This window comes from Cotesia glomerata, linkage group LG3 (assembly GCF_020080835.1).
Source record: "Cotesia glomerata isolate CgM1 linkage group LG3, MPM_Cglom_v2.3, whole genome shotgun sequence".
NCBI classification, from domain to species: Eukaryota; Metazoa; Arthropoda; class Insecta; order Hymenoptera; family Braconidae; genus Cotesia; species Cotesia glomerata.
The window spans coordinates 7,555,771-7,582,177 of record NC_058160.1 but is presented as its reverse complement, the minus strand read 5'-3'; the positions used below and the strand labels follow the sequence as shown (position 1 = coordinate 7,582,177).

Sequence of the window (26,407 nt, the reverse complement as noted above, 5' to 3'; positions counted from 1 at the left end):
GGTATCAATTTTATTGCAAGTTTGGTGAAAAAGAATTAAATTTTTTATACATGAAAATCTGTCTGTCTAATCATCGAATCCAACGTTATTTACAGTAGCGCTCAAAAGTATTTTGACATTGTTGAAAAAAACTAACGCATAATGTTGATAAAATACTTTTGAGCGCTACTGTAATACCAATTTGTGAGTTTCTGCAGTTTTTCTGACTTCCATAATAGTAAACTCTGTTCAAAAAGTCCTTCGAAAAAAATTTCGATTAATAAACTTCAGAAATTACTTAAATAATCTTATGTAGATAGGAGAATTGAAAACTGAAAAAATTCTAGATTTAATTCAACAGTAATTAAAATGCTTTTTTAACAATCGAAAGCATACTCTCTCGTTGACATAATAAATGACACAGAATAGATAGTAAGTTCTAACTTCTATGTCATCATGGATTATTTTTACAAATTGTTTAAATTTTTATGTAAATTTATTCTATAAAATTCGACGAAGTATTGAGTATTAAATATTATAAATATGGTTATGACAAATGTGTAACAACGAAAATCGTAACAGGAGAGGGAGATTTGACTCGGCGCTTGAAAGTACACAACCTCCACATTGCAGTGGTGTGATCGGTTCTTTCTCTTTTTTCTATTCACCATTCCTCCACCTCCTCGTCAACAACTCACGAGCATCCTCGAAGAAACATTTCTAACCCAGCCGAGATCACAGGAGTACCATGAGGCCTACAATCTTCCTGTAAGTAAACAAATTTTGCTTTATTATATTTAAAATTTTAGAACTAACTTATAAATTTAACTTTTTTTATTTTTTGCATCAGTTTTCACACACATATGCTTAGATATTTAGGTAACAGCGCGTATGACAATCATAATAATTGCAAATTATTTAATAAATCTTCGCAACGCGTTTCAATTTTAGTTGTTCTATATTCTTTTTATTTTGCATAATTTAATACATTCTCTGAAATTTTGTGAATTTAAAAAAAAATATGTGATCAAAAACATATGGTCTCAGAGTATAATAATGTAAAAAACGATATTCATCAAAAGTAACAAAACATTCAATGACATTAAATTTACATTTGACAAATAGTTAAGTATTTTTATTGAATGATAGATAAAAAAAAAAAATTTTTACATTGTAAGTCGACAATGTACTCGTTGAGAAAAATTACAATATTCATCAATACGATTTAGAGATTTTCTTTTTATTTGATAAAATTTTCCATTATTTTGGAAAATAATTTGATAATTGTTAAAAAATTAAAATAGAAAATATGATTTCAATACATAAATAATAATATTTTCTAATCAAGTATCATGTACTGTATAATTTACACAAATAAAAGTGTAGACAGGAGTGTCATGCTCTATTCGATTAGTATACTTTCGCTATGCCTTATGCATAAAAAGCATCTCATTATAAATTATTTTTACGTATCATGTATTCAGTCGATAGTACACCAAATCGCACAAAAAACATTTCAGTAAAATCAAATGTTATTGAAATCATTTAATTTTTACGTAATTGCAAGAAACCGATTTTTCGTCGATGATATTCATAATTCTAGTGTATCGCAACTCAATATAGGTCAGCAATTTCGATGTATCAATGCCAAATCATTTAGTATCTTCGCATTCACTTTTATTATGAAATCTTAGTTCAGAATTTCACTAATTCAAATTAGTAAATTTTTACATTGACAAAATCAAAATCAATAGATTGATTTTTTATTTTTATCAAATTTGCAAACACACATAGATCTAATAACGAAACTTTAATTCCGTTTAAAACTTGAATAAAAACATTTAGCAAGATACTACTACTAAACAAGTGGATAATAATCTTGTTTATTTCGAATGTAAATTTCGCGATATTTATATTTAAATACTTCACGAATTCAGATTCCTAATTACTGATTGGTGTAACTGGTGTGATTATTGTCACGTGAGAAACATTCCAAGGCCGACTTCTTTACTTTTGATTTAATCCCTTTAGTTGCAAAAATTTCCGTGTTCAGAAATCAAGTTTTCATTTGTTAGTTTTTCTCGATAGTTTTCTGTCAATTAATTTTGAATTATTAAGGTAAAGAACGGCTGCTAATGCGGAAACGCATTAATATTTATTAAGTTCTTTTTCATTATTATAAGTGATTAAATGGGTAATGAATAACTTTTATTCTCATTATTTATTTTGCTAATAAATTAAAATAATAGTTTTTAATAGAAACCTATGCCATTTATTACATTACACTCTATTATAAATTAATTCTAATAAAATAACCATACTGACGAAAGGCATATTAATAAAACAAATATTGTTTCATAACTTTATTATGAGAAGTATATTTTACGTTAAATATTATAAAACATTAGTAAGAATAATAAATATTAATTTTATTAATGCATTCATTGTTTTATAGCGAGCTGATTGATCAAATTTCCAAATAAAGAATTTAAATTTTATTAATAATATTTCAATTGATTTATGATTTGTCACGATATAACCGGTTGTGTCTTCGATTGTCTACTTTCACTGCTCCACTGGCTAAACTTAAGCATTTTCATCGGCTTACGTGAAAGCAATGAAGTACAAATACTTGTATTGAGCTAAAATTAACAATTACATAAATTCATTTTTAAAGATAATTTAATTCATTCTATATATGATTGAGCTTATGAAATAACTTTTTGAATATTTTATTTTTATTTAAATGTGTAGATATAATATAAATTGAATCAAATTGCAATCTTAATACTTTTAGTTTTAGTATGTTTACGAATGAATCCATAAGAGTATTTTAAAGCATTAAATGTATTACTATATACTATATAATCACATGCCATGATCAAAAGGCCAGAGAAAGTGAGACTCCGGATACTTTAATGTCACAGGTTAAATACGAACGTTGGTAGCCGTTTGAAAGATATTGATATTAAATTCATAAGTTAAACTTGTCAGCTTGATAATTAAAAACACCGATTGTAGAAATCAGTTGAGAAAATTTTCTTATCAAAACTAAACTAAAAAAAATGGTTTTATGTTCAAGTATAATGATCAAAAAATTTTGATAAATAGTATGAAGATAATAGTATGTTTTTTTATACTAAAAGCTATATTTTGTTGATTTAATTAATGTAGGCAAATTTAATTGCAATACAGTAAGCTAGAAAAGTTGATAAATTGCACTCGAAAAAAATTGTTACCAAAAACAGTTATTTTTAATTAAAAAATCATTTATTTAAATTGTGTTGGAAGTACACTGAGAAAAAAAATACTTTGATTAAGAAAATTTTCTTGATACAAGAATTTATGTTCATGAAAATTTTTAAGAATTTATATTCTTAGCTCAAGAAATTGTTAAATTGATTGAAATAATTTTTACTTAATTTAAATAAAGCTATTCTTTTGTTTATCTATTATCCAAAGATAAATATTGATGTTCTTCTCTTCAGAAATTAATAATTAATAATAATAGAATATTTGATCGTCAGCGAGTTTCTTGAGCCAAAAAATTATTAATTGAGCAAAAGTATTTTTTTTCTCAATGTATATAGAAAATTCTTTTAAACTAAAAATTATTTGTTGAGTTGATAACCATAATTGAATAATTTTAATCACAAAAATTTTTTTTCTATGAAAAAAGTAATTTTCGTCTTTGCATAGATAGCAGGAGTACTTACTGCGACCTAAAAAAATAAATTAATTTTTAAGGAACAGTTTAATTATGGGGTTCCATGAAAGAAGCAATTTATTTTTATCTTGAGTCAGTTTAATTAAAAAAAAAAAAAGATCATAATATTTCGATTCCAAATTTTTTTCTATTATTAAATTCTCAAACTTTTAAACCTATAGAGATACTTATTTTTAGTTACATAAGTTTAAAATTTTTTAATAGAATAATTTGAGATTATAATAGATGAGATCCGTGCAATAATATTTTTTTTTATAAAAACTAAATTATAAAGTATTATTAACGGGTGTATTTTATTTATTAACGAAGATATTGATGAGCAAAAAGATGTTGAAATTTGTTTTTCTTTCAAGATTATTGGCATTTTACCTGATCAGCTGCACATTAGCTGAGGACGAATACGAGTATGAAGATGAACCAGCAGCTCCAGTAGTTACTCAAGCACCTGCAAAACCTGCAAGCAGACTAGGAAGCTTATTATCTCCGCGGGGAAGAGCTCCAATTGGTCGTAAAACTTCCTCAGTAAGGTTCTTATTATTTTATTCGAAAAAGCCAAAATAAATGTTTCTTTATAGTGTCCGCTAAATATTTTTATTATTCACTATTGATAAGTGCTATTAGTTATTAATTTTCTTTAGTTTTAGTTATTAGCAAAATTTAATCATTTATCAATTTATTATTCAGTTATTTTTTTATCAGTTCAGTAAATTATCTTAAAGAAGTTTTCCTTCTATAAGCGATAGATACGATTAAAACATTCAGTCTTTCAACATAAAACAAATTTTTCATAAATAATTTCTTTATTAGGATGATTAATTTCAGAAAAAAGTTTTTTTTTCTCAAGTCCTTAAAAACAAAATATCAATCTGCAAATAAAAAAAAAATTCTCACCAAAAGTAAGTGGGAGGGATTTGGCTCAAAGAATCTTTCTTGAAAAGAATTAAATTTCTTTCAAAAATATATATACTCTTAAATAAATAAATATACCCTTCTATATTTTGACGATTCGCAAAAAAAAAAAATGAAAAAATAATAATTTATTTAAAAAATTAAGTTGACAACTTATACAAGCGAATCAGCGTAAGTGATATCAGAAGACCCAAGAGAAATTTTATAGAACGTAAAATCCGTTACAGGATGCAACAAATTGTACCAATATATTGAAAAGCGGCTGAATGTTAAAAATTTGAACAAAAAAAAGTTATTAACATATATTTTAAATGATAAATAATCAAAATGAAATATTAAGCACAATATTAGAATTAAGGGCTCGTTTGTAGCTAAAATTTTTTGAGCTTGAGAATTTGAAAAAAAAACAAAACTTTCGTCAGAAAGGAACCCTATTCTTTACTAATCATTTTAGTAACATGCCTACATAATATTTCATTTTACATTTTGAATATAGTTAATTTATAATTTCTGACCATAGCGGTTATTGATTATTTTTAATTAGTTTTCAGTTTTTGATGAATATATGTATTTTTATTTACACTGTCAGCAGATTTTATTTTTATTAAGAAAAATTTTATCACAAAAAAACTTAATTAGATATTTCTTTTCTAATACAAGCTAAATCTATACTAAAGCAAAAATTTTAAACTAAAAATGACTAATCAAATCCGATACTTTTGTTCGGTTTGAAAAATTTTTCTTCCCAGTTCTATAAAAGTGTATTACTTTAACTCATCAAATAAGCTATAATTATTTTGAACTTTATTCTTTTTAAAAATGTAATGAAGAATGCATTATTTACATTTGTATTTTATATTATCATTATTATAACTTGTTGCTCGTAAATCATTTATTTTTTGAGATAAAAGAATTCTATTGTGCCCACGTGAGTTGAATCCCGAAAGTTATACATGGTAAGAATCTTTTGATAGTAGCAAGCTAAATTTAGGATCAGAATTTAGACTTAATAACCTCTCAAGGTTATCCACATTGTTAACTTGTTGTTATTTTTTCTTTCGAGTTTATATTCTGCAAAAGTATAACATAAATTCAAACTGTTTATTATTTTAAAGACAACAACCACCACATCTAAACCAGTTGAACAAGCTGTAGAAGAAGAGACAGAACTCGATGATGAAGTGGATGATGAAAATGCTGAGCAAGAAGATATCCCAACTACTACAACAGAGGCATCAAAAAAACTCCGAGCTGGAGGTATCATGAGATCATTCAGGTATTAATACATTTTTACTATCATTATCTTATCCATAACAATTTTTATTATAAATTATAAATAACTTTTATTTTTGCAGAACCAATGAAGATCTTTTGGCTGCTTTGAAAAGACGACGAGCTCAAGCCGGTACTCACAGAGAAACCTCCACACATTCATCCGTTGAAGCTTCTACTCCAAAATCAAAGTAAAAGTCACAAAATATAGTTTGTTTTTTTTCTTCATATATCAATTCCAATGTTTATATACAATTTATTTATTTGGTAGATCATTGAGCGGAAGAAATAAAAGTAATTCTAATAGTGAGTCCTCTACCAGACCAGGAACTCGCGGAAGATTTGGAAGTAATAGTAGAGGTAAAGTTCAAGAGCAAACCGAAGAAACACAGCAAGATGAGGTTCAAGTAAAAAGTAAACCTTACCACAGAGGATGATTATTAATGGTATCGAAATATTAATTATAAAAAAATTTAATTTTTTAATATTAGATTATTTAAATATTTTTTTATACCATACATTCATCATTTAAAGTAAAATGCTTGGTACTATAATGGCAATTATCTTTCTCATACTTCTAGAGCAATTTATTGTTTCTTTATTAGAAATTTAAACATGTGATATGCTCTTTTAAAAAAATAGCAAATGTTAATACTCATTTTTTCCATTAAATGGAGTATACTCAAATTTTTCATTATAATAAATTTAACATCTCCGATATTTTTTGTAATGTATAAATGTAAATTAATAATAAAACAAAATGAGTCGAAAATTTTTTAAGAAAATTAATTGTATATTTAAAAGTCGAATTATGACACTATTTTTCATTTCTGAATGATTCAATTATTTTCAACTATAAAAAATTGAATCATCAAAAAAATCAAATTTTTTTTTCTTAAAAATGCAATAATTTGACACTAAAAATTTTTAAATTAAAATTTTTCTTTTTAAAAAAAAAAGTTTTCAATGAAGAATCGTAAAGTTATTTTTACAGATTATTTTATTCTTGATAGTCTTTAAGAAAAAAAAATATCTTGAGCGAAAATCATTATCAATTCAATCAGCTCCTAAAAATTTTGGTAATCACAATCATAAATTACAAAAAAACTAAAAATCATTTTTTAGTCAATAAATCTGTTCATGAAAGTTAGAGCTTTTAATAAAAAGTTGTTGGTATTTTTGAATCATAACATAGATCTTATGCATAGAAAGATAAAAATTTATTATTTCTATTTTCCCATAGCTATCATTTCTAAGTTGATAGTGGAAGAATTCTTATGCTAATTAGGATATATTAATATATGAGTTATTCTAATGTTGGTCGAGGAAAACTTCTTGTAAAAATAACTATGTTCTATAGGAATAACTCCTATGGTATCATAAGTATCATACTTATGCTTATTAAAGCAAATCTGTTTTATGATTCTCAATTAAATTGATCACTGATGGATTTTTAATAGCATAATTGTAATTTCTATATCAACATATCATTTAATCTTATAATAAAACATAAATTTTACCCTTGTTTCGTATGGGAATAATTCTTAGGTATCATTGGAAATTTTCCTATGGTAACATAGGGACAGTTTTAATCAAAAGATAGGTATTTGTCCTATGTTACATTGGTATTTTAATCATACTACAATGAAAAATTTGCTATATGAAACATAATAATAATTACTATGTTCAACAGCAATTCTTACCATGTTTTATAGGAATTATTCTTATTCTAGCGTCGTAAATTTTCTCATTCTAATATTGGAAAAATAGCCATGCAATTACAGAAAAAATGCCTATTTGTTTCTCTTCTTACAGTTTTATTATTCTTTTAATTTCATTCAATCTCTAAAAAATTATTCTGAAACCATTGTCGTATACAAATGCAATGAGAGATCGCATTTAATTAAGTTTAACTTGTGAATAAAATATTATTTTACCATAAAGTTTTTCAAACTGTAATTGAAATTTTTTCTATGAATGTATAATCCGTATAAATTTATATAAAATCAAGATATACAAGGGTGGTAAAATAAAAATCATTTTCATTAGAATTTATACCAAATTAAAAGAATTTATTCTTTTCCTTATATTAATAATTTCAAATAAATTACATACTCAAAAATTAAAGATAAGTTTGTGAATCAATAACAATAATACAACGGCTAAGTTCCACCCTTATGCACTCTTGCCGTTCAGTTATCTGTGTATATTTATAAATCATCTTAACAATTGGTGCAATAAATTATTTTAAGACAGGTATTTGAAAGTGTTATTGTAAACTTTAAAGTAAAAATTTTTTGTGGCCGTATCTTTATGGGCCTTTGTTCATGTATTAGATATAGAGTAAAAGGTCAAAATAAGAAGTCATTAATTTAAGGAGTAATATCCATATCCTATGGGTGTGTAGATAATTAATAGAACCTGCCGAGCTTTAAATAAAATGTTATACAAAAATACGCAGTTTGTCGAGGTGAACGCGTTGATTTTAAAAAATGTTGATTGAGAAAAAATTTAAAAAATTCGGAAGGTTGGGTTGAAGGAGAATATCGCTGAATTTGAAAAGAAAAAGAATTAAACTCAACCAACCTTGAAGGAAGAACAAGAACCATTGCATTCATAAAAGTTATTATCGTTAAAATGTAACTCGAAAAAACTCGAGGACGTTGTTGGAAAACGTTATATAATTATGCCGGTAAAATGATAGCTTACAGTTAAAATGTTAATGTATTTTTTTTTAAATAATATATTGTGATTGTCTGCACTTTCATCAATTATAAATTCATAAAGGTGCATATTGTTTACAGCTTTTAGAATTCGTGGATTAATAATAGAAGAATAAACCAAAACTGTAGTAAAAAATACTTGAATTCATCAGACTGTTGAACTTATTGAAAATGTCACAAACGGTAAGGTCAATAATGATTATGTGCAAGTATTTAGAATAGTAAATATCAAAAGTAAATTGCATCCTCAGTTGCATAATCAACGGCGCCAATCTCAAGACGACGAATACCGCTGATACAAAAGTCACTGGTGAGTGAATCGACGAGAAACGTCGCATAAGTTTCTCTGACCTTTTATTAATGTCAGTAGGAATGGAACATTCTCGTTCAATATTCAATTGCAGTTTTGTTTAGACCTTAGGCTTCTTTTTTTTTTTTTATTTTAACAGGAAAAAGAAATAATCAAACTTATTTAATGCTATTGTATTTAGAAATGAAAAAAGCCATTTATAAATAGTTAATTTTAAAGGTTAAGTTTAAACCGATCTGATACTGATTTTTGAGGTAACATTATTTTTGATTAATTAGAAGAGAGATCATATGCTTTGAACTATTTAGTTTGTGGTAAAACTAAAAATCATCAAATATATTTGAGGTATTATTGATTTTTAAATTGTTAAAATTGGTCGCAAAAAATAACCACAGCGAAGATGATATAACAAAAGTAGTTTTGGTTAAATTAACATATACTTTATTTAATAAATCAACATATACTTATATCAACAGACTCGATAGAGTCTGGCGCCAAGTTTCGTTCTCAAGCCAGACTACCGAGTGTGTATATACCGTAATCAGAACAGTTTTTTGAGGTTACACTTTTTTTTTCAAATTTACTTTGATTTTTTTTTATATGATATTTTATAATAGTAGTTCATTTTTTTTATCACGCGTATTACTTGATTATTATCAATTATCTTCATAATTTCTATTTAAAATTATTAAAAATAATCAGCACAAACTATAGCGACCCAGATTTTTAGATTTTAACTATTTTCTTATGTAAAAAGCGGACGGCCAGAGACTAAATAATATAAAGATGCATGCTAATCTTATAATAGATGGGAAACTACAGTGAAAAAAAGATATTTGACAGCTTGCAATTACACACGCCAGGCGGTGCAAGAATAACTTTTACATGAACTATAGCTTAAAGGGGATAGTTTGCCACCGGAAATGTATTAACTTAAAATTGTCAATTTTTATTATAATTACAAAAAATACTGAAATCCGAACAAAAACAGTTTCACTGTAAAAAAATCACGTCAAGTCCACGTTCATAAGACTATTAAGAAAAAAAAATTTTATTTCTTTACAAAAAGATATAAAATAAAAAATTAAAAAATCCAAGTAACCTATTCTTTCCCGCTTCACATTATTATTTATATTTGTAAAAATGCTTGCCGTAAGATGGACGGTGTGGCTTAATGTATATAGAATAATCGAAAGGAAATTTAGTATAGACCGGATAGCTCAAATGGTAGAGTAGCCGACATGTCTTCGGAAGGTTCTGGGTTCGAATCCCAGTCCGAACTATCTAATAATCCGAACAAAAACAGTTTCACTGTAAAAAATCGCGCCAAGTCCACGTTCATAAGACTTTTAAGAAAAAAAATTTTTTTTTTCTTTACAAAAAGGTATAAAATCAAAATATTAAAAAATCCAAGTAACCGATATGATTGTATATAATTTTCGGAAATTAAAAAACATTTTGTTGTAAATTTAAAAATTAAAGAAATAATTTTGGAACGTATTTAATGTGCGTGGTTGCAAAATATTTTACTTTTTATAAAATTCGTAAAATCTATCTACTAAGACTGAAAAAAAATTTGACATACACAATGACGCACACCAAGTACGTTCCAAAATTATTTCTTTAATTTTTAAATTTACAACAAAATGTTTTTTAATTTCCGAAAATTATATACAATCATATCGGTTACTTGGATTTTTTAATATTTTGATTTTATATCTTTTTGTAAAGAAAAAAAAATTTTTTTTTCTTAAAAGTCTTATGAACGTGGACTTGGCGCGATTTTTTTACAGTGAAACTGTTTTTGTTCGGATTTTAGTATTTTTTGTAATTATAATAAAAATTGACAATTGGTATCAACTTAAATCTCGCGTTAGCTGAATTTTTTTTATAACAAACTATCCTCTTGAAGCTACAGTTTATGTAGAAATAATTCCAGCGCACCCTGGCGGGTGTAGGTTCAAGCTGTGAAATATTTTTTTCTAACTGTAGTTTCCTATCTATAGAAGGATTACCATGGATTCTCGAATTATTTAGTCTGTGGCATGTCACTTTCTCCATAAGAAAAAAGTCAGGATCTAAAAATCTGGGTCGCTATAGTTTGTGCCAGTGAATTTAATTAATTTTAAATAGAATTTATTATTTTCAAAGACCATTATTAATTAATATTGATAATATAACATATAACGTATTATTATAGAGTATCATTGAAGAAAAAAAAGGTCTGTAGAATGAATAAAATTTTGCAACCTGAAAATATCGTTCTGCTTATGGTAAACATACTCGGTAGTCTGGCGCTCCGTTTACAACGGATTTGAACGGAACTTGGCGCCAGATTCTACCGAATCTGTGGATTTTTTTCTCGCATATTCTATAAACTCACATTAAGATGATCCTCTCCACATTCCTTTCTCAATCCTTTCCTACCAATATCCTGTTACGTGAATGTGGAACGCTTCACGTAATAATTACCGTAACTCCTATTCTTTCCCGCTTCACAGCATTATTTATATTTGTAAAAATGTGGAACGCTTCACGATTTTGCGTGTCATGTATGGTTGTATTCTTCACATTGTGTACTTCAATTTTTTTTAAAAGTCCTAGTAAATAGATTTTAGGAATTTCATAAAAAGTGAAATTTTTCGTAACCACGCACTCTAAATACGTTCCAAAATTGTTTCTTTTAATTTTTAAATTTACAACAAAATTTTTTTTAATTTCCGACAATCATATACAACCATATCGGTTACTTGGATTTTTTAATTTTTTATTTTATATCTTTTTGTAAAGAAATAAAATTTTTTTTTCTTAATAGTCTTATGAACGTGGACTTGGCGTGATTTTTTTACAGTGAAACTGTTTTTGTTCGGATTTAATTAACTCAAAATCTGAAAAATAGTTACGAGCGTAACATAAAATTTTTATTCAACAAAAAATTAGTTCTATTTCTAAATTGTAGACGGATTCAATGTTCATGCGTCCTCCGTAAGAGATTTTGAACACTACTTTTGGTCAAAAAAATATATACTTAGGCATATATGATCAAATTAGGTCTGATGTAGGCATATCAACTCATACCAGAAACTATAAAGCCAGATAAGTTTATATACGTCCATATACGTCCATATACATCCAATTTCAATATTAGGCCATTTATAAGCATTTCAGGACAGATAAAAAATTATAAGTGGACATATCAGATAATACCTTGTCATATATGGACACATAAAATTTTTTGATGGCAAAAAAATTTTCTACGGGTAGTATTATGTTTGTTGCGATTAATTATCCATCAAATGTTTTTCTGCTTCAAACAGACATAAACTAAATAAACAGATACTAACCAAGTATCACATAATAAACGCTGGTACTTCCTTCGTTTTATTTCGAATAAAACTTAATGAATTTCTGTAATTTTTTCAAAATCTCATGGTCAATTTGTTCTAAAATTATTGAGAATGTACATAGATGCGAGATATTAAATTTTTATGGTTTTAACTTTGTCAAAAATCAAATTAAATTAAATTAAACTAAATAAATAAATATTCTAGTTTTTCTGGTCACACTATTTACTTGACAGTATGTTCAAAATTTAAAAGGAGTACGTTCTGTTATTTTGAATATTATTCAGGAATTTGCCTGTAATTCGTGAAGAGGAGTTGCGAAAAAGAAAGACGGAAATAATTATTGAAAACATGTTTGAGTTCTAGATAATGATATTATTCCATTTTATGTGTTACTCACTAATACAAGCCAAACTCATGTACTCGGTTATTTTTTGTAAATGTTCATATGATGTCCTTAATTGTTAAATTACCGTTTCACAACTCTTATGTCCTTCATTGCTCATGCTCACACTTTACAAAACTAAATTACAAGTATAATTGTGTAGGAAATTAATATTTTTTATTTTTTTTATGTCGAAGTTTCCTAGTCCTTCTTTTCCTATTTTCATCCAATATTGCTAATAAAAGTTCAAAAACTTAAATTTAAAAAAATTCTTAATTTTAAAAATTTTCACTGTACTTAAATTACACCTGAGTTAAAAAAATAAAAACAAATGTATTTCTCTTACATAATGTTTTACTTAGTTCTAATATTTATTCACATTGTCCTGGATCTTCTTAAATAATATCAATACTTTATCAAACATAAAAAATTAAGTTTCATTTTCGAAGTGAAATAAATGTATTCATGACAACTAATTCCGAAAAATGTGGCTATAAATAAAAATGTATAATACAATGCGGAGGTGCACAGGACTTTCTCCAGATCGTTGATCCTTATTTTGCTTTCCCTGATACATATGTATATCAGAAATGCACATCCGACACACTCGACCTAATAGCTATGCACTGAGATTGATATCGATTGCAGACACGTCTAGAAATAGTAAAAATCATACATTTTTATATTATTACAAAATAATATAATTTGTTGTATTAATATAATAATATAATATATTATTGTTTGTATAACTTTCCTATTACAAAACTTATGTTTTTATTAGACAACATTTTTTTATATAAAAAAAAAAATAATTTCCTTTCTATTAAGACTATTTGTTGCCAAAAAAATTCCAAGAATGCCATAATATCATTATATTTTTAAACAAGTTTCAATTAAACATGATGTTGAGAATGCTTGTAATGTTAAGGTCGCTATCTCCGTCGCCAGAAGGAGTAGGTCAAATTTGTTCATTTTTCTCTACTCAGGACCGAGATTAACAAAATTCATGTTTGTATATTATAATTAGTAACAGTTATTTTTTCATTTTTACTGATCCAATCATAACAGCAATAAATGCAATTAATGTAAATGTATATCTACTACAATAATTTACTCGTAACATAAGCAGATGAAGAAATTTGAATAAATTATTTCGTAAATGTTTTATTAAAGTGACATTTCAATTATAGTGAAATTGATATTTAAAATATTTCGTCCACATTTTTTATGGATCATGTCATCGATAAATATTCAGTCATACGTTTTATAAAGTATTAATATACGAGGATGTAATGTGATAGATATGTATCTTCTATTATAACTCTAATATTCACCAATATGAATTATATAGAAGGTCTTAACTTAATATACATATATATTCCGGAGAAAGCGATCGATGGATAGAAAAATGAGAAGTAAAAAGTAAAAAAAAAAAAAAGATGAAAACAAATGTGTACGTGTTAAGTGATACCAGCAGCGATGTTTGATTGGACAGTCGTGAGCAAGTTTCTTTCTCTCATTTTGGTTCGCTCAGTGTATTTTAATTCCATTCAGGACCATACCAACAAGTATTTTATTGTGACACTTTTACTCTTATTGATATTAATATAAATAATTTTTGGATTGGGATTAAATTCCGCTCAATTGTTCAACTTAATTTTATCGACATCGAATTATTTATTACTCTCGTCTATTTTGATGGTCACATTTTACTCACACCCTATTATTACTCTTCTCTTCAAGTTTAAAATTTTAGAATCCATGAGGTCCGTTGACGATTTTCATGTATTTTTATCTTAGTAATGCCAATAATAAAGATTTTGCATTAATAAAATCTTAAAAAAAAGGTGACCCCGCAAGTCAACCCTAAAGCTTTCTGATATATTCAAGCTCAAAGCAGTTGAAAATTTACCTGGTAGATGATGTTTGAGTCTACATTTTTAGTGAAAATTCTTGAGAATATAATAAAACTCAAGAAAAAAATTTCCAATACGACAGTGAACGAAAAATCTTAAATTTCATAATTTTGAAATCGGAACGTATGAAAAAATTTTTCGATATTTATTTAAAATGAACACCAATCGGCAATATACATCGTTTTGAATTTATTGGTACATATATAATTAAAAACTCTGCATCAACAAAAACAAGACGCATTTACACGTCCGTCCTCCAGCAGCAATTGATATGACCTGATTTGTCCTTGTGTAATTTTTTTTGTATCCGGATATGGTGATGTATGTCCATATATGTATAATTTTTCAATCAAAGGTAGTGTGGAAAATTCCCGACGGAGAGCGCATGATCGCTAAATTTTTTATTCTCTTAAGAAAATTATCCGCATTGGTTTTTAGTTTTATTAACTACTAAACAAATTTTTAACTTCCTGCTATGAAAATCAATGGTTTACTAAGTCTGAAGTAATATAAGAATTTGACTTTTGCATTTTTAATGAATGAAAATTTGTAAAAAATAGTTAATTTTTATTGAAACACATTAATAAATAACATAAATTGCATAAATAATAAACCGTCACACTTTGTCACCATATAGTTAGCTCTTTATAAATGATGAGATGTGCACCAACTTATCGGTTATATGGCGTAGGGGTTAGTTATATTCTCCCCAGTGACGCAATTGGTTAGCGCAATTGGTTAACCTGACATTCGCGCGGCTTAGGCAAGGTCAACTTTTTTTCAAATTTTTATTGAATACGACGTAAAATCAGATCAAACGAAAAATTAAAATTGGCAGTATCAGAAAATTTTTTTATGGTGAGAAAAGAACTGTTTTCCCGTAGTTTTTGCAGATGTAAATGCCTAAAGAAGGGTTGACTCTGCAGTCAGCCCTAAAACTTCCGATATTTTCAAGTTCGAAGCGCTTGAAATTATAATTTTTTTCTTCTATAAAAAAATTTATTCTTGAGTGATTGATGTATGTAGGTTATTAATTTTTTGAAAATTTAATTCTATTAGTTTTTTTTTAAAGACGTGAAATCCATTATAATAAAATTAAAACACATTAAAAATAAGTATTTAATTTTAGGTAAGGGTAAAAAAATCTTAACATTACACCTACCAAGAGTCTCATTATTGTTTTTCATACTAGAAAATATTCATCATTCGTAATATTACTTTTATTTAAGATAAACAATTTTATCGATTGTGACCCGATATTGGAAATGGTTCGAGTACGTGCTCAGTCTTCTTGAAATTACAGAAAATAGCAAGCATGCACAAATAAAAGAATTAAATTCAAATTATTAACATTCTAAGTGCGATTTTGTGTTCTCCGGCGAAAGTGTAATTACGGTTTTATATCTGGAAGAACTTTCGGGGTTTGAATTTTAATATTTTTGTGTTTGAATAATACTTACAATTTCACGAAATAGTTTATTTGAATAACTCACTTCACAGAAATCAATTTCATCCGTGATAAATGACTTGAAACAGCGTAGCCTTCTTCTTTCAATCTAACGAATATTATTTATAATTATTCATGTGAAATAATAATCATGCAATAATCGTTATTATCAGTATTTGCATTTAAATCGATGTATTCCATTTAATATCATGAACATCAACGGATGTTTACATTTACCGATCTTTGGATGTGATTGCCGGCTTTGAATAACCTAAATACTCAGAGCATTATCTACTTTCTATACGTTGAAGGCTAGCGCCTATTTTTCAGTAATATAAAAAAATCTACAGTCCACACGCAGAAAACATAATTGACCGCAAACATTAAATAGTCAGCGATTCAATTGAGCTAATTCTAGTAATTGGTATGAAATGATCATCAGAGTCATAATTTGAACAAACTATTGAAATTATTAACCAAAAAGATCGTATCAAAGATTACATAATGGAGGTGGCCTGTAGAATCTCTTTAAATATTAAGGTAGAACAGTCTGATAGGTGTATAAATTTGTTTACCTATAAAGAGAAAACGAGAATGACCAATACATGGATCAAAACATCCTGTTTTACTCCATGAAATGTATATATTTTTTGTACTATGACTATTTCAATAGATTAACTGATATAATTAATCGGTATATTGTAAGTGCGATACTTACTCATTGGAACTTAGGCCGTATCCGTGGAATAAACTTTGATTGACATATAAAACTATTACAATTGTCTTATAAAAATAAAAAGAAAAAAAAAATGGAAAATCCGAATTTCATGAATTTTTTTTAATGTCGTAAATGAAAATTTCAGAACATAGAGAAGGAGAGGGAGCAAAATGAGGTACCCCAAAATTTTCACAAAAAAAATTTTTCTCTTCTAAAAGCTCTCGAAATATTCAGAAATATAGTTTCACGCCATTTTTCGTTATTGAAGAGGGGAAAAAAATTTTTAACTTCCCGCAAAAAAAAATTGAAAATTTTAAAAAATCGGGAAGTTATTGGTTTTACCCCGTTTTTCGAAAATCGAGTTCTCATCATATCTTGACGTTTTGAGATCATAGGAAGCTTCCCCGAATGTTTCTGCGATGATGTCCGTATGTCTGTATGTGTGTGTGTGTGTGTGTGTGTGTGTGTGTGTGTGTGTGTGTGTGTGTGTGTGTGTAAACCTCTCATAACTTTTGAACCGCTTGACCGATTTGATCGTGGTTGGTGCCATTCAAAAGGGCTTGACTAAACTTAGATTTTCAGTATACTTTGGAACGATTCGGACCGGTAGATTTTAAGAAATCACAAAAAAACTACAAAAAAAAATTTTTTTAAATGGGGTTTTTTTGGAATAACTTTTAAACGGCTTTACCGATCAATTCCAAAAACTAATCAGCTTTTAACATCAAAAGACCACGTCGATCACTGTCAGTCCGGTCAAAATCGGTTGATTCGTTCGTGAGTTATCGTTGACGAAAGAAAACCAAAAAAAGTGTTTTTTCGCAATTACTCCGAAATTGTTCGTTCTATCAATTTAAACTTGAAAATTCTTCATGAAGCTTAAAAAACTGCGTCGAATGCCACCAACCGCGTGAAAATCGGTTTATTCATTCAAAAGTTATTTTGATTTGAAAATTCAAAAAATAGTGTTTTATCAAACGTCTATCACACTTTTGAGCTCGAAGAGCTCAAAAGCATACAAAATCTATTTTTTGAGCTCGGAGAGCTCAAAATAACACACAAATTGTATTTATGAGCTCAAATAGCTCAAAAACGTCACAAGTGCAATTTCAAGCGTTTAGGTATAGAATTGGCGGGAAGTTGCAGGGATGGCCTTCAGGGTCAACCGTTTTCCTAATTTTTTTTTTTTAATCCAGTGAAAGTAAATACAAAGTTATGAATATATAAATGAGAAAACTGTATATGATATATGCGAGAAGAAATTAGATGCATATGTGAAACGGTGAAGCTTAAAAAAACTTGAAGAGAAAATTTTCTCCTTTGACTTGGAGATAAATTTGCAAATGAGTAACTTATTACAGCCTTAAAAATATTTTATCGATAGAACACTAAATTTTTTAAGATAAAATACTTGAATAATTCACATAATAGGTCAGAATAAATATACAATTAAAAAAACTCATAAAATGATGTATATGTTGAAAATATTTATGAAAATATAAAAATTATAAAAATTTATATAATGATGTATGAGTCGAAAATATGTATTGAATATTTATTAATATATAAAAAGTAAACTGAAGAGCGTAATATAATGACTCATCAAAATTAGAAATATATTTTTAAGAAGTACATAAGATGTTTATATAGTATATTATATTAGAATAATCATTATTTTGTCAACAGATATCCATATTTAGCTTTCAAAGCAACATAAAACTTTTCTGCTGCAACGGATATGTTATAACACTCCTTGAATATTAATATGTTTAAGAAATTATTTATTCTGTATGATTGCAAGCGCAATAAAAATTGTAAGTTGTACAATAATAAACTCTTCTCCAAAATCTACGCCTGATGATATTGTCAAGTTGTGAGTGGGAAATGATTTTTCAATTAGATGTCAATGAAATAATAGTTGAGAATTGTTTTATTTTATTATACATTATAAACTTGACTAAGTAGTTTTTCTTTATACCTCGGTCAAAAGTACGCATCTTTTGCACCTATTTCGCGGCAGAAAGTTAAAGATTCGTGCATTGATTAAGCTACACATTCGCCTTCTATAACAGCAGGAGCAAATGCTTTCGCTACCGCGACTGACATTAGTCATTTGTTACTAACTATGTTTTGTTTACGCTGATCATTTACGATTGATGGTACAATACAACTTGGTTATATTTCTTTCTTTCTTCTACTTACATGAAATATTTCATATATAGATAGAGATATAGATAAAAATATAACTGTCATAAGAGTGAGTAGATCATCCGATGTAACTTTATAACTAGGTTGTACTGTACTGAGATTGAGTTTGACAGTGACGTGTGTAAAATGGATCAACTTTATTTAATTAATGAATCATTTAGAAAAATGTACGCAGTAACAACAATTTAATTTGATTTTTATTAATTATTGTTAATTTTCAGATAATATGCTCGTTTTTTCTATTTTTAACCGAGAATAATCTTTATTATGTTTGTTGAATTCAAGAAATTTCAGTTTTATTTAATCTAAAAATTAAAAACAAAAATGTTTTTTAATTATTTTTTATTTGATTGCACATTAACTTTTTTTTATTTGATGCCTGCCACCCCCCCTCCCCCCGACCAGCAGCACTCGCTTCGCTCGTGCCGCAAATGTCGGGGGCAGGCATCAATTTTTTTTCGATACAGTACATGAAATATTTTACGTACTTTCGACCGGCTATAAAGAAAAATAGTATACACTACACAGGCAGAAATTTGAGAGCTTTGAACTGCGTGCCGTGATTCTTTCGGCTACGCCTCGGGGATCATGGCGCGCAGTGCAGAAATCTCAAACTTTCTGCCCTAATAGTGTAATATACTATTCTCTCTAAGCATTATAAGAATCTTTTCCCAACAACATTTTATAAGTAGCATAATTATTCATTTTTTATCGCTGAGTAAATATATTACAACAACAATAGATCTTTAATATGAAATTTCCTTAAAAAATGACTTGTCACTGTTTTCAGGAAATTATTATTCATTTCGTTAAAAAAAGTTTAAATTTTGTTTTAATTTTTTTTTTTTTTTTTTTTTTTATTTATAATATCGAAACTGGGATTTTATAAAATTTACATGACTTTAGTTTTACACTTTAGAAGACTGGCGAAAACCTTGCAAGGTCAGGTACGGGTAAACTGGTTTTTATATCACTGATTCTGAAAAACAAAACTGGTTTTCATTAAAGTACTAAAATAATTTGATTGTTCAATTTAGTGACTGCGTTTTTTTTTGTTATTATTAGATATATAGATTACAGTTGACAGAAATAGAATAACTCTTCTTGAAATTCCTGTTTGTAAGAACGGTCTTGCAATCTTCCAAATAATAGTTATTATCAATTTAAGTTTAATTTTCGTGGTGCGTTGAATGTAACTTATTCCATGATGTGTGAAAGAGGGACTGGGAATGTTTAATTTTATTTTACTTTAACAAGAGCACAAAATTTCAACTTTTGGTTACAAATATGATGAAAAATAGTATACGCATCAACGATAGCAGTAGGATATCCTAATACGCGTGTTTATCACCATCGCCTTTGGGTTCGGAGGACAATTTTACACGCTGGTTGGAGTATCCCACTTTCCTCTCTTGGTGCGTAATATACTATTTCTGCATCCAAGAGTTTTTAACTTCCCGCTAAGAAAATCGAAGATTTTCAAAAATCGAGGTTATTGTTTTTACCTCGTTTTTCGAAAATCGATTCTCGACGTTTTGAGGTCCTAGGAAGCTTCCCAGACTATTCCCGCGATGGTGTCAGTATGTCTGTATGTATTTATGTGTATTAGGGTGTGTCATATTCAGGCGATATTTTTTTTTTTACTGCTATACCAGAAAATCTGGTAGTATATAGAAAATAAAAAATTATGCCGCTGTGCTAAAGGTTTTAAGTCCAATAGCGGCTTAGCTCATCAAAAAATTCGATTTCTCATTTAAATAACACAGGAAAAATTTTTTTTTTGTTTCAAGTGGACTTTTCGTTATTAAAAAAATTTTTTTTCGAAAAACCTTGTTATGGCTTTTGTAGGAAGTTAAATTTTCTACAAAAATATCTCTTTGAACGAAGACTGTAGAACTACTATTTTCGAAGTTATAGTTCGTTAAACGGTAACATTTAAAAAAATACACATTAAATTCCATTTAATTTTCAATTTATTACTCTTACATGAATAATTTAATTTTATTGTACATTTTTGAGCATTAAAATTTTTAATTAAAGTATTGACTCGTTTCAATATAACAATCTAAGTCAAATTATTATTAATTAATCGTTATAATTACAAAAAATTTCATTTTTTTATTTATCTAAAAATGGTAACATTAACGTCTGCTTGTTAGCATTTGGAAATTTTTTCCTGTGCATAGCTACAACTTGCAATAAGTACTGTTTCTGCTCTTCATCAGCAGTTAAGCTTTTATTGTAGGCTTCCATCAATTGGACCGCCCGTTCCGCAGTATCATTAACGTGTAAATTTTTTAAAATTTTGAGGCACGTATTGTAACTTTTGTCAGATATCCACTGATCAGGATGTAAATTTAAAAAATCAGTTGGGAGTTCCAACCTTTTCAAAATAATCATCGACTCTTCTGATGCAAATTCATACAATTCTTTGTTTAGTAAGGAATTAATATTAACATTTTTTACATTAAATCGTTTAAAGTTTTTAATTTGACTTTTTTTTTCTGAATCGATTCAATTAATTTTAATTTGATTTCTGCACTAACATTATTATCAAATAATGACAAACAAATAAGTTGTTCCGATAAATACCACAAGTGATTGCTGAATTTTTTTGACGCTACTTCTGAAATATTTTTATTTATTTTTTTATAATTCAGTAAATCTTTCATAAATTCTAAATCCTGTCGAGGAGCTTAGATTGCTGAAGGCGCACAATACCATGCTTTTATGTATACTTATACAATGAAAATACAAATGTGGCAGAGTCCCGAAGCCTCTGTCCGGCTGAATGAAAATTGTTCTTGAAACAGATAAATTTTTGAGGAATATATTGCTTTAAATAAGCGCGAAAATATGATTTCAATCCATAAGTGTTATTATTTCACAATAGTAATAACTATTTAATAATAATTTGACTTAGATTGTTATATTGAAACGAGTCAATACTTTAATTAAAAATTTTAATGCTCAAAAATGTACAATAAAATTAAATTATTCATGTAAGAGTAATAAATTGAAAATTGAATGGAATTTAACGTGTATTTTTTTAAATGTTACCGTTTAACGGGCTATAACTTCGAAAATAGTGGTTCTACAGTCTTCGTTTAGAGAGATATTTTTGTAGAAAATTTAATTTTCTACAAAAACCATAAGAAGGTTTTTCGAAAAAAAATTTTTTTAATAACGAAAAGTCCACTTGAAACAAAAAAAAAAATTTTTCCTGTGTTATTTAAATGAGAAATCGAATTTTTTGATGAGCTAAGTCACTATTGGACTTAAAACCTTTAGCTCAGTGGTATAATTTTTTATTTTCTTTATACTACCAGATTTTCTGGTATAGCAGTAAAAAAAAAATATCGCCTAAAAATGACACACCCTAATGTGTGTGTGTGTGTGTGTGTGTGTGTGTGTATGTGTGTGTGTGTGTGTGTGTATGGATGTAGGGGAACCTGGGGTATGAAGGCCCCCCTGGGGCACGACGGCCCCCCTCAAAAATTTGGTAAAAATTTTTTTTTTCAATTTCTCTCAAGTTATGACTTCTATAATGTTTTTATGATATTTTGAGCCAATATGTGATATGTGGGGCATAATGGACCACTCGAGAAAAAAATTGTAACGAAAAAAAATTTTTTTTTTTTTAAATTGTGATAAATTTGTGGTAAAATGAATTAGAAAAAATTTAATTGAACTAAAAAATTTAACAAAAAATTAAATCATACAGGAGAGAGAGGTACACGACGGTTCGTAGCATGACGGCTCCTCTCATAAATTAGGTAAAAATTTTTTTTTTCCGTTTTCCGTCAAGTTATGGCATCGTTGATGTTTTTATGATATTTTGGGCCAATATGTGATATGTGGGGCATAATGGACCACTCGAAAAAAAATGACAAATTTAAAAAATTCATTATTTTAGGCCTTTTCAGGTCAATGAATCAGAATGAATTTAATTAAACTGAAAGATTTAATGAAAAATTGAATTATATAGCTTATAAAAAATTGAAAACAGTTTTTTTAAATTAAAACAGTAATAATTTTATTATTAATTATTGATCACGGTATCCTCTGCACCAAAGAGAAACCTAATCTCAAAGTTTTATTTGAATTCGTCCGAGGATGTCTTACTCTACGCAATTCATATTTCTTATTTTGACTTGATAAAAATATAAAAAAAAAGGTCTGGTTTAAGATATTACGTATTTAAAAAGCTCAATTTGAAAACTCAACCTGTAATTTCAATCAATGTAAACTAATGTTACCAATTCATTGCTAAATACCATCTCTGTATTTTTTCTTGTATACGTAGGTTTAAAACCTCTGAGTGCAATAAAAGAAATTAATTATATTTTTAATTATTATCTATTTAAAACTAATTAACAGCTTAATAATAAAATTTATAATAATTTTTTAAGACGTTAACAAAAATTACACTTTGAATAAACCATGAAATATAAATGTTCGATGATTAGGAAATCACATCGAGATACTTTAATGAATATACGATTATTTGTGATGATCACAAACATATTCGTCAGAATAATCTTCGCCAATTCCTGCGCAAGAATCATAAGACCATTTATTACAATTTTGACATTGAATCCATGACTCTGAGAACTCTGAGGAAAGTCCATTGCAATACAGACAATGGCAATCATCATTTTTATATTTAAAATTTTTTTTTTTTTCAAATATTTTGGTTTTGATTTTATTTATTTTTTTTTTTTTGTTTAATTGAAGTCTTTCTTTTTTTTGCTTTATGTTGATTTTTTTTTCTGTGAGTTCTCGGCGATACTCAAGACTCGTAAGAATCGTGGTTTTCCCTCGATGACGTTTTCTGGGAGGAGAATCTCTAAATTTTGGTGGTAATAGCTTTAGTAAAAAAAAATTAGGAAAACGGTTGACCCTAAAGGCCATCCCTGCAACTTCCCGCTAATTCCGTTAATACCTGGCCGCTTTTTTGAGCTCTTCGAGCTCAAAAGTACAATCTGTGTGTTGTTTTAAGCTCTCCGAGCTCAAAAAGATACCTTTTCTATGCTTTTGAGCTCTTTGAGCTCAAAAGTCTGATAGAAGTTTCATGGAACACTATTTTTTGAATGTTCATACCGCAATAACTTTTGAATGAATGAACCGATTTTTACGCGGTTGGCGGCATTCTACGTAGTTTTTAAGCCTTATAAATAATTTCTAAGTTTCAATTGGTCAAACTAGAAATTTCGGAGTAACTCTGAAAACACTTTTCGGTTTTCTTTCGTTCACGATATCTCTCGAACGAATCAACCGATTTTGACCAGCTTGGTGGCAATCGACGTGGTTTTATGATGTTAAGAGCTGATTAGTTTTTGGAATCGATCGGTAGAGCTGTTTGAAAGTTATTCCAAAAAATGTCGAAGTTATGTTGAAAAATCCTTATTTCCAAATATTTCGTCGAGGATATCTCTCGAACTAATCAACCGATTTCCACGTTTTCGGCGGCAATCGACGCGGTTTTTTAACTTCTGAAATTATTCTATATCATCAAAAACGATCCGAGAAGAAATGACGAAGTTATGTGAAAAAAACACTTTTTTCGGTTTTTTTCGGTTTTCTTTCGTTCACGCTATCTCTCGAACGAATCAACCGATTTTGATCGGGTTGACGCCGATCGGCGTGGTTTTTCAAGCTTAAGGGCGGATTAGTTTTTGAAGTTGATCGATAGAGCCGTTTAAAAGATATTCCAAAAAAACTACTTTCAAAAATGATTTTTTTCTTATTTTTTTTAAGATTTTTCAAGATTTCTTAAAATCTATCGGTCCGAATCGGTTCAAATTCTCAGGAAATCTAAGTTCAGCGTAGCCCTTTCGAATGGCACCAACCGCGATGAAATCGGTTCAACCGTTCAAAAGTTATAAGCGAGTCACATAGTCACACACACACACATACATACATACAGACATAGTGACAACATCGCGGGGGTAGTCAGGGAAGCTTCCTGTGACCTTCAAACGTCGAGATCTGATGAAAACTCGATTTTTGCCAAACGGGGTAAAAACAATAACTTCCCGATTTTTGAAAATCTGAGATTTTTAGCGGGAAGTTAAAAATTTTTTTTTATATGATTTTTTGGGGAGGGGGCCGTCGTGCCCCAGAAAAGAAAAAAAATTTTTTTTCGATTTTTTGCAAAATTTCGACTGATTCTTTCGAAATAGATGGCAAATGAATAAATTTTATGGTTGAAAGCCACAAATAGGAAAAATCGGCTTAAGGGGGCCGTCGTGCCCCAGGCTCCCCTATGTAAACCTCTCGTAACTTTTAAACGGCTTGACCGATTTGATCACGGTTGGTGCCATTCGAAAGGGCTTGACCAAACTTAGATTTTGTTCATACTTTAGAATGATTCGGACCAGTAGATTTTGAGAAATCGCAAAAAAACTACAAAAAAAAATTTTTTCAAAAGTGGTTTTTTTGGAATAACTTTTAAACGGCTTTACCGATCAATTCCAAAAACTAATCAGCTCTCAACATCAAAAAACCACATCGATCGCCGCCAGTCCGGTCAAAATAGGTTGATTCGTTCGTGAGTTATCGTTGACGAAAGAAAACCGAAAAAAGTGTTTTTTTGCAATTACTCCGAAATTTTTCGTTCTGTCAATTTAAACTTGAAGATTCTTCATGAAGCTTAAAAAACTTCGTTGAATGCCACCAACCGCGTGTAAATCGGTTCATTCATTCAAAAGTTATTGCGATTTGAAAATTCAAAAAATAGTGTTTTATCAAACTTCTATCAAACTTTTGAGCTCGAAGAGCTCAAAAGCATACAAAAATTATTTTTTTTTAGCACGAAGAGCTCAAAATAACACACAAATTGTATTTATGAGCTTGAAGAGCATAAAAACGTCATAAGTGCAATTTCAAGCGTTTAGGTATAGAATTGGCGGGAAGTTGCAGGGATGGCCTTCAGGGTCAACCGTTTTCCTAATTTTTAACTTCCCGCTAAGAAAATCTCAGATTTTCAAAAATCGGGAAGTTATTGGTTTTACTCCGTTTTACAAAAATCGAGTTTTTCATCAGATCTCGACGTTTGAGGGTCACAGGAAGCTTCCCTGACTATCCCCGCGAGGGTGTCACTATGTCTGTATGTATGTATGTGTGTGCGTGCGTGCGTGTGTGTGTGTGTGTGTGTGTGTGTGTGTGTGTGTGTGTGTGTGTGTGTGTGTGTGTGTGTGTGTGTATGTAAACCTCTCATAACTTTTGAATGACTCGACCGATACAATGAAGCATATATGAGGGGTACTCTACGCCAAATTGAATAGTTTCCAGAATTTTCATTTTTTACTTTCTCAATTTTTTGACATGTTTTAGTACCCGGAAGAAAAATTCTAAAGAAAGTCTGAAGTTGATTAAAATTAAATTGATATTACATTCATTAATATCATAGTTAACTAAAGTTAGATAAAGCTGAAGCATTGAATTAAAAGGACCGATAAACAAGA

General features: G+C 28.4%; 1 protein-coding gene across 1 annotated transcript; it reads left to right on the top strand.

Annotated features, from left to right (window-relative positions):
- The first annotated feature begins 601 nt into the window (after positions 1-601).
- LOC123261033 lies at positions 602-6,420 on the top strand. Its single transcript, XM_044722506.1, has 5 exons — positions 602-747; positions 4,060-4,228; positions 5,731-5,891; positions 5,971-6,078; positions 6,159-6,420. Exons 1-5 carry the CDS (start codon positions 728-730, stop codon positions 6,322-6,324), a joined length of 624 nt encoding a protein of 207 aa, XP_044578441.1. The 5' UTR covers positions 602-727; the 3' UTR covers positions 6,325-6,420.
- Positions 6,421-26,407: the final 19,987 nt, after the last annotated feature.

Excerpts from the sequence above, each read along its gene's own strand:
- LOC123261033 (XM_044722506.1), top strand. The coding sequence starts at position 728 with ATGAGGCCTACAATCTTCCT. Across the intron at positions 5,892-5,970 it reads GGTATCATGAGATCATTCAG|AACCAATGAAGATCTTTTGG; the intron begins GTATTAATACAT and ends TTATTTTTGCAG. Across the intron at positions 6,079-6,158 it reads GCTTCTACTCCAAAATCAAA|ATCATTGAGCGGAAGAAATA; the intron begins GTAAAAGTCACA and ends TTTATTTGGTAG.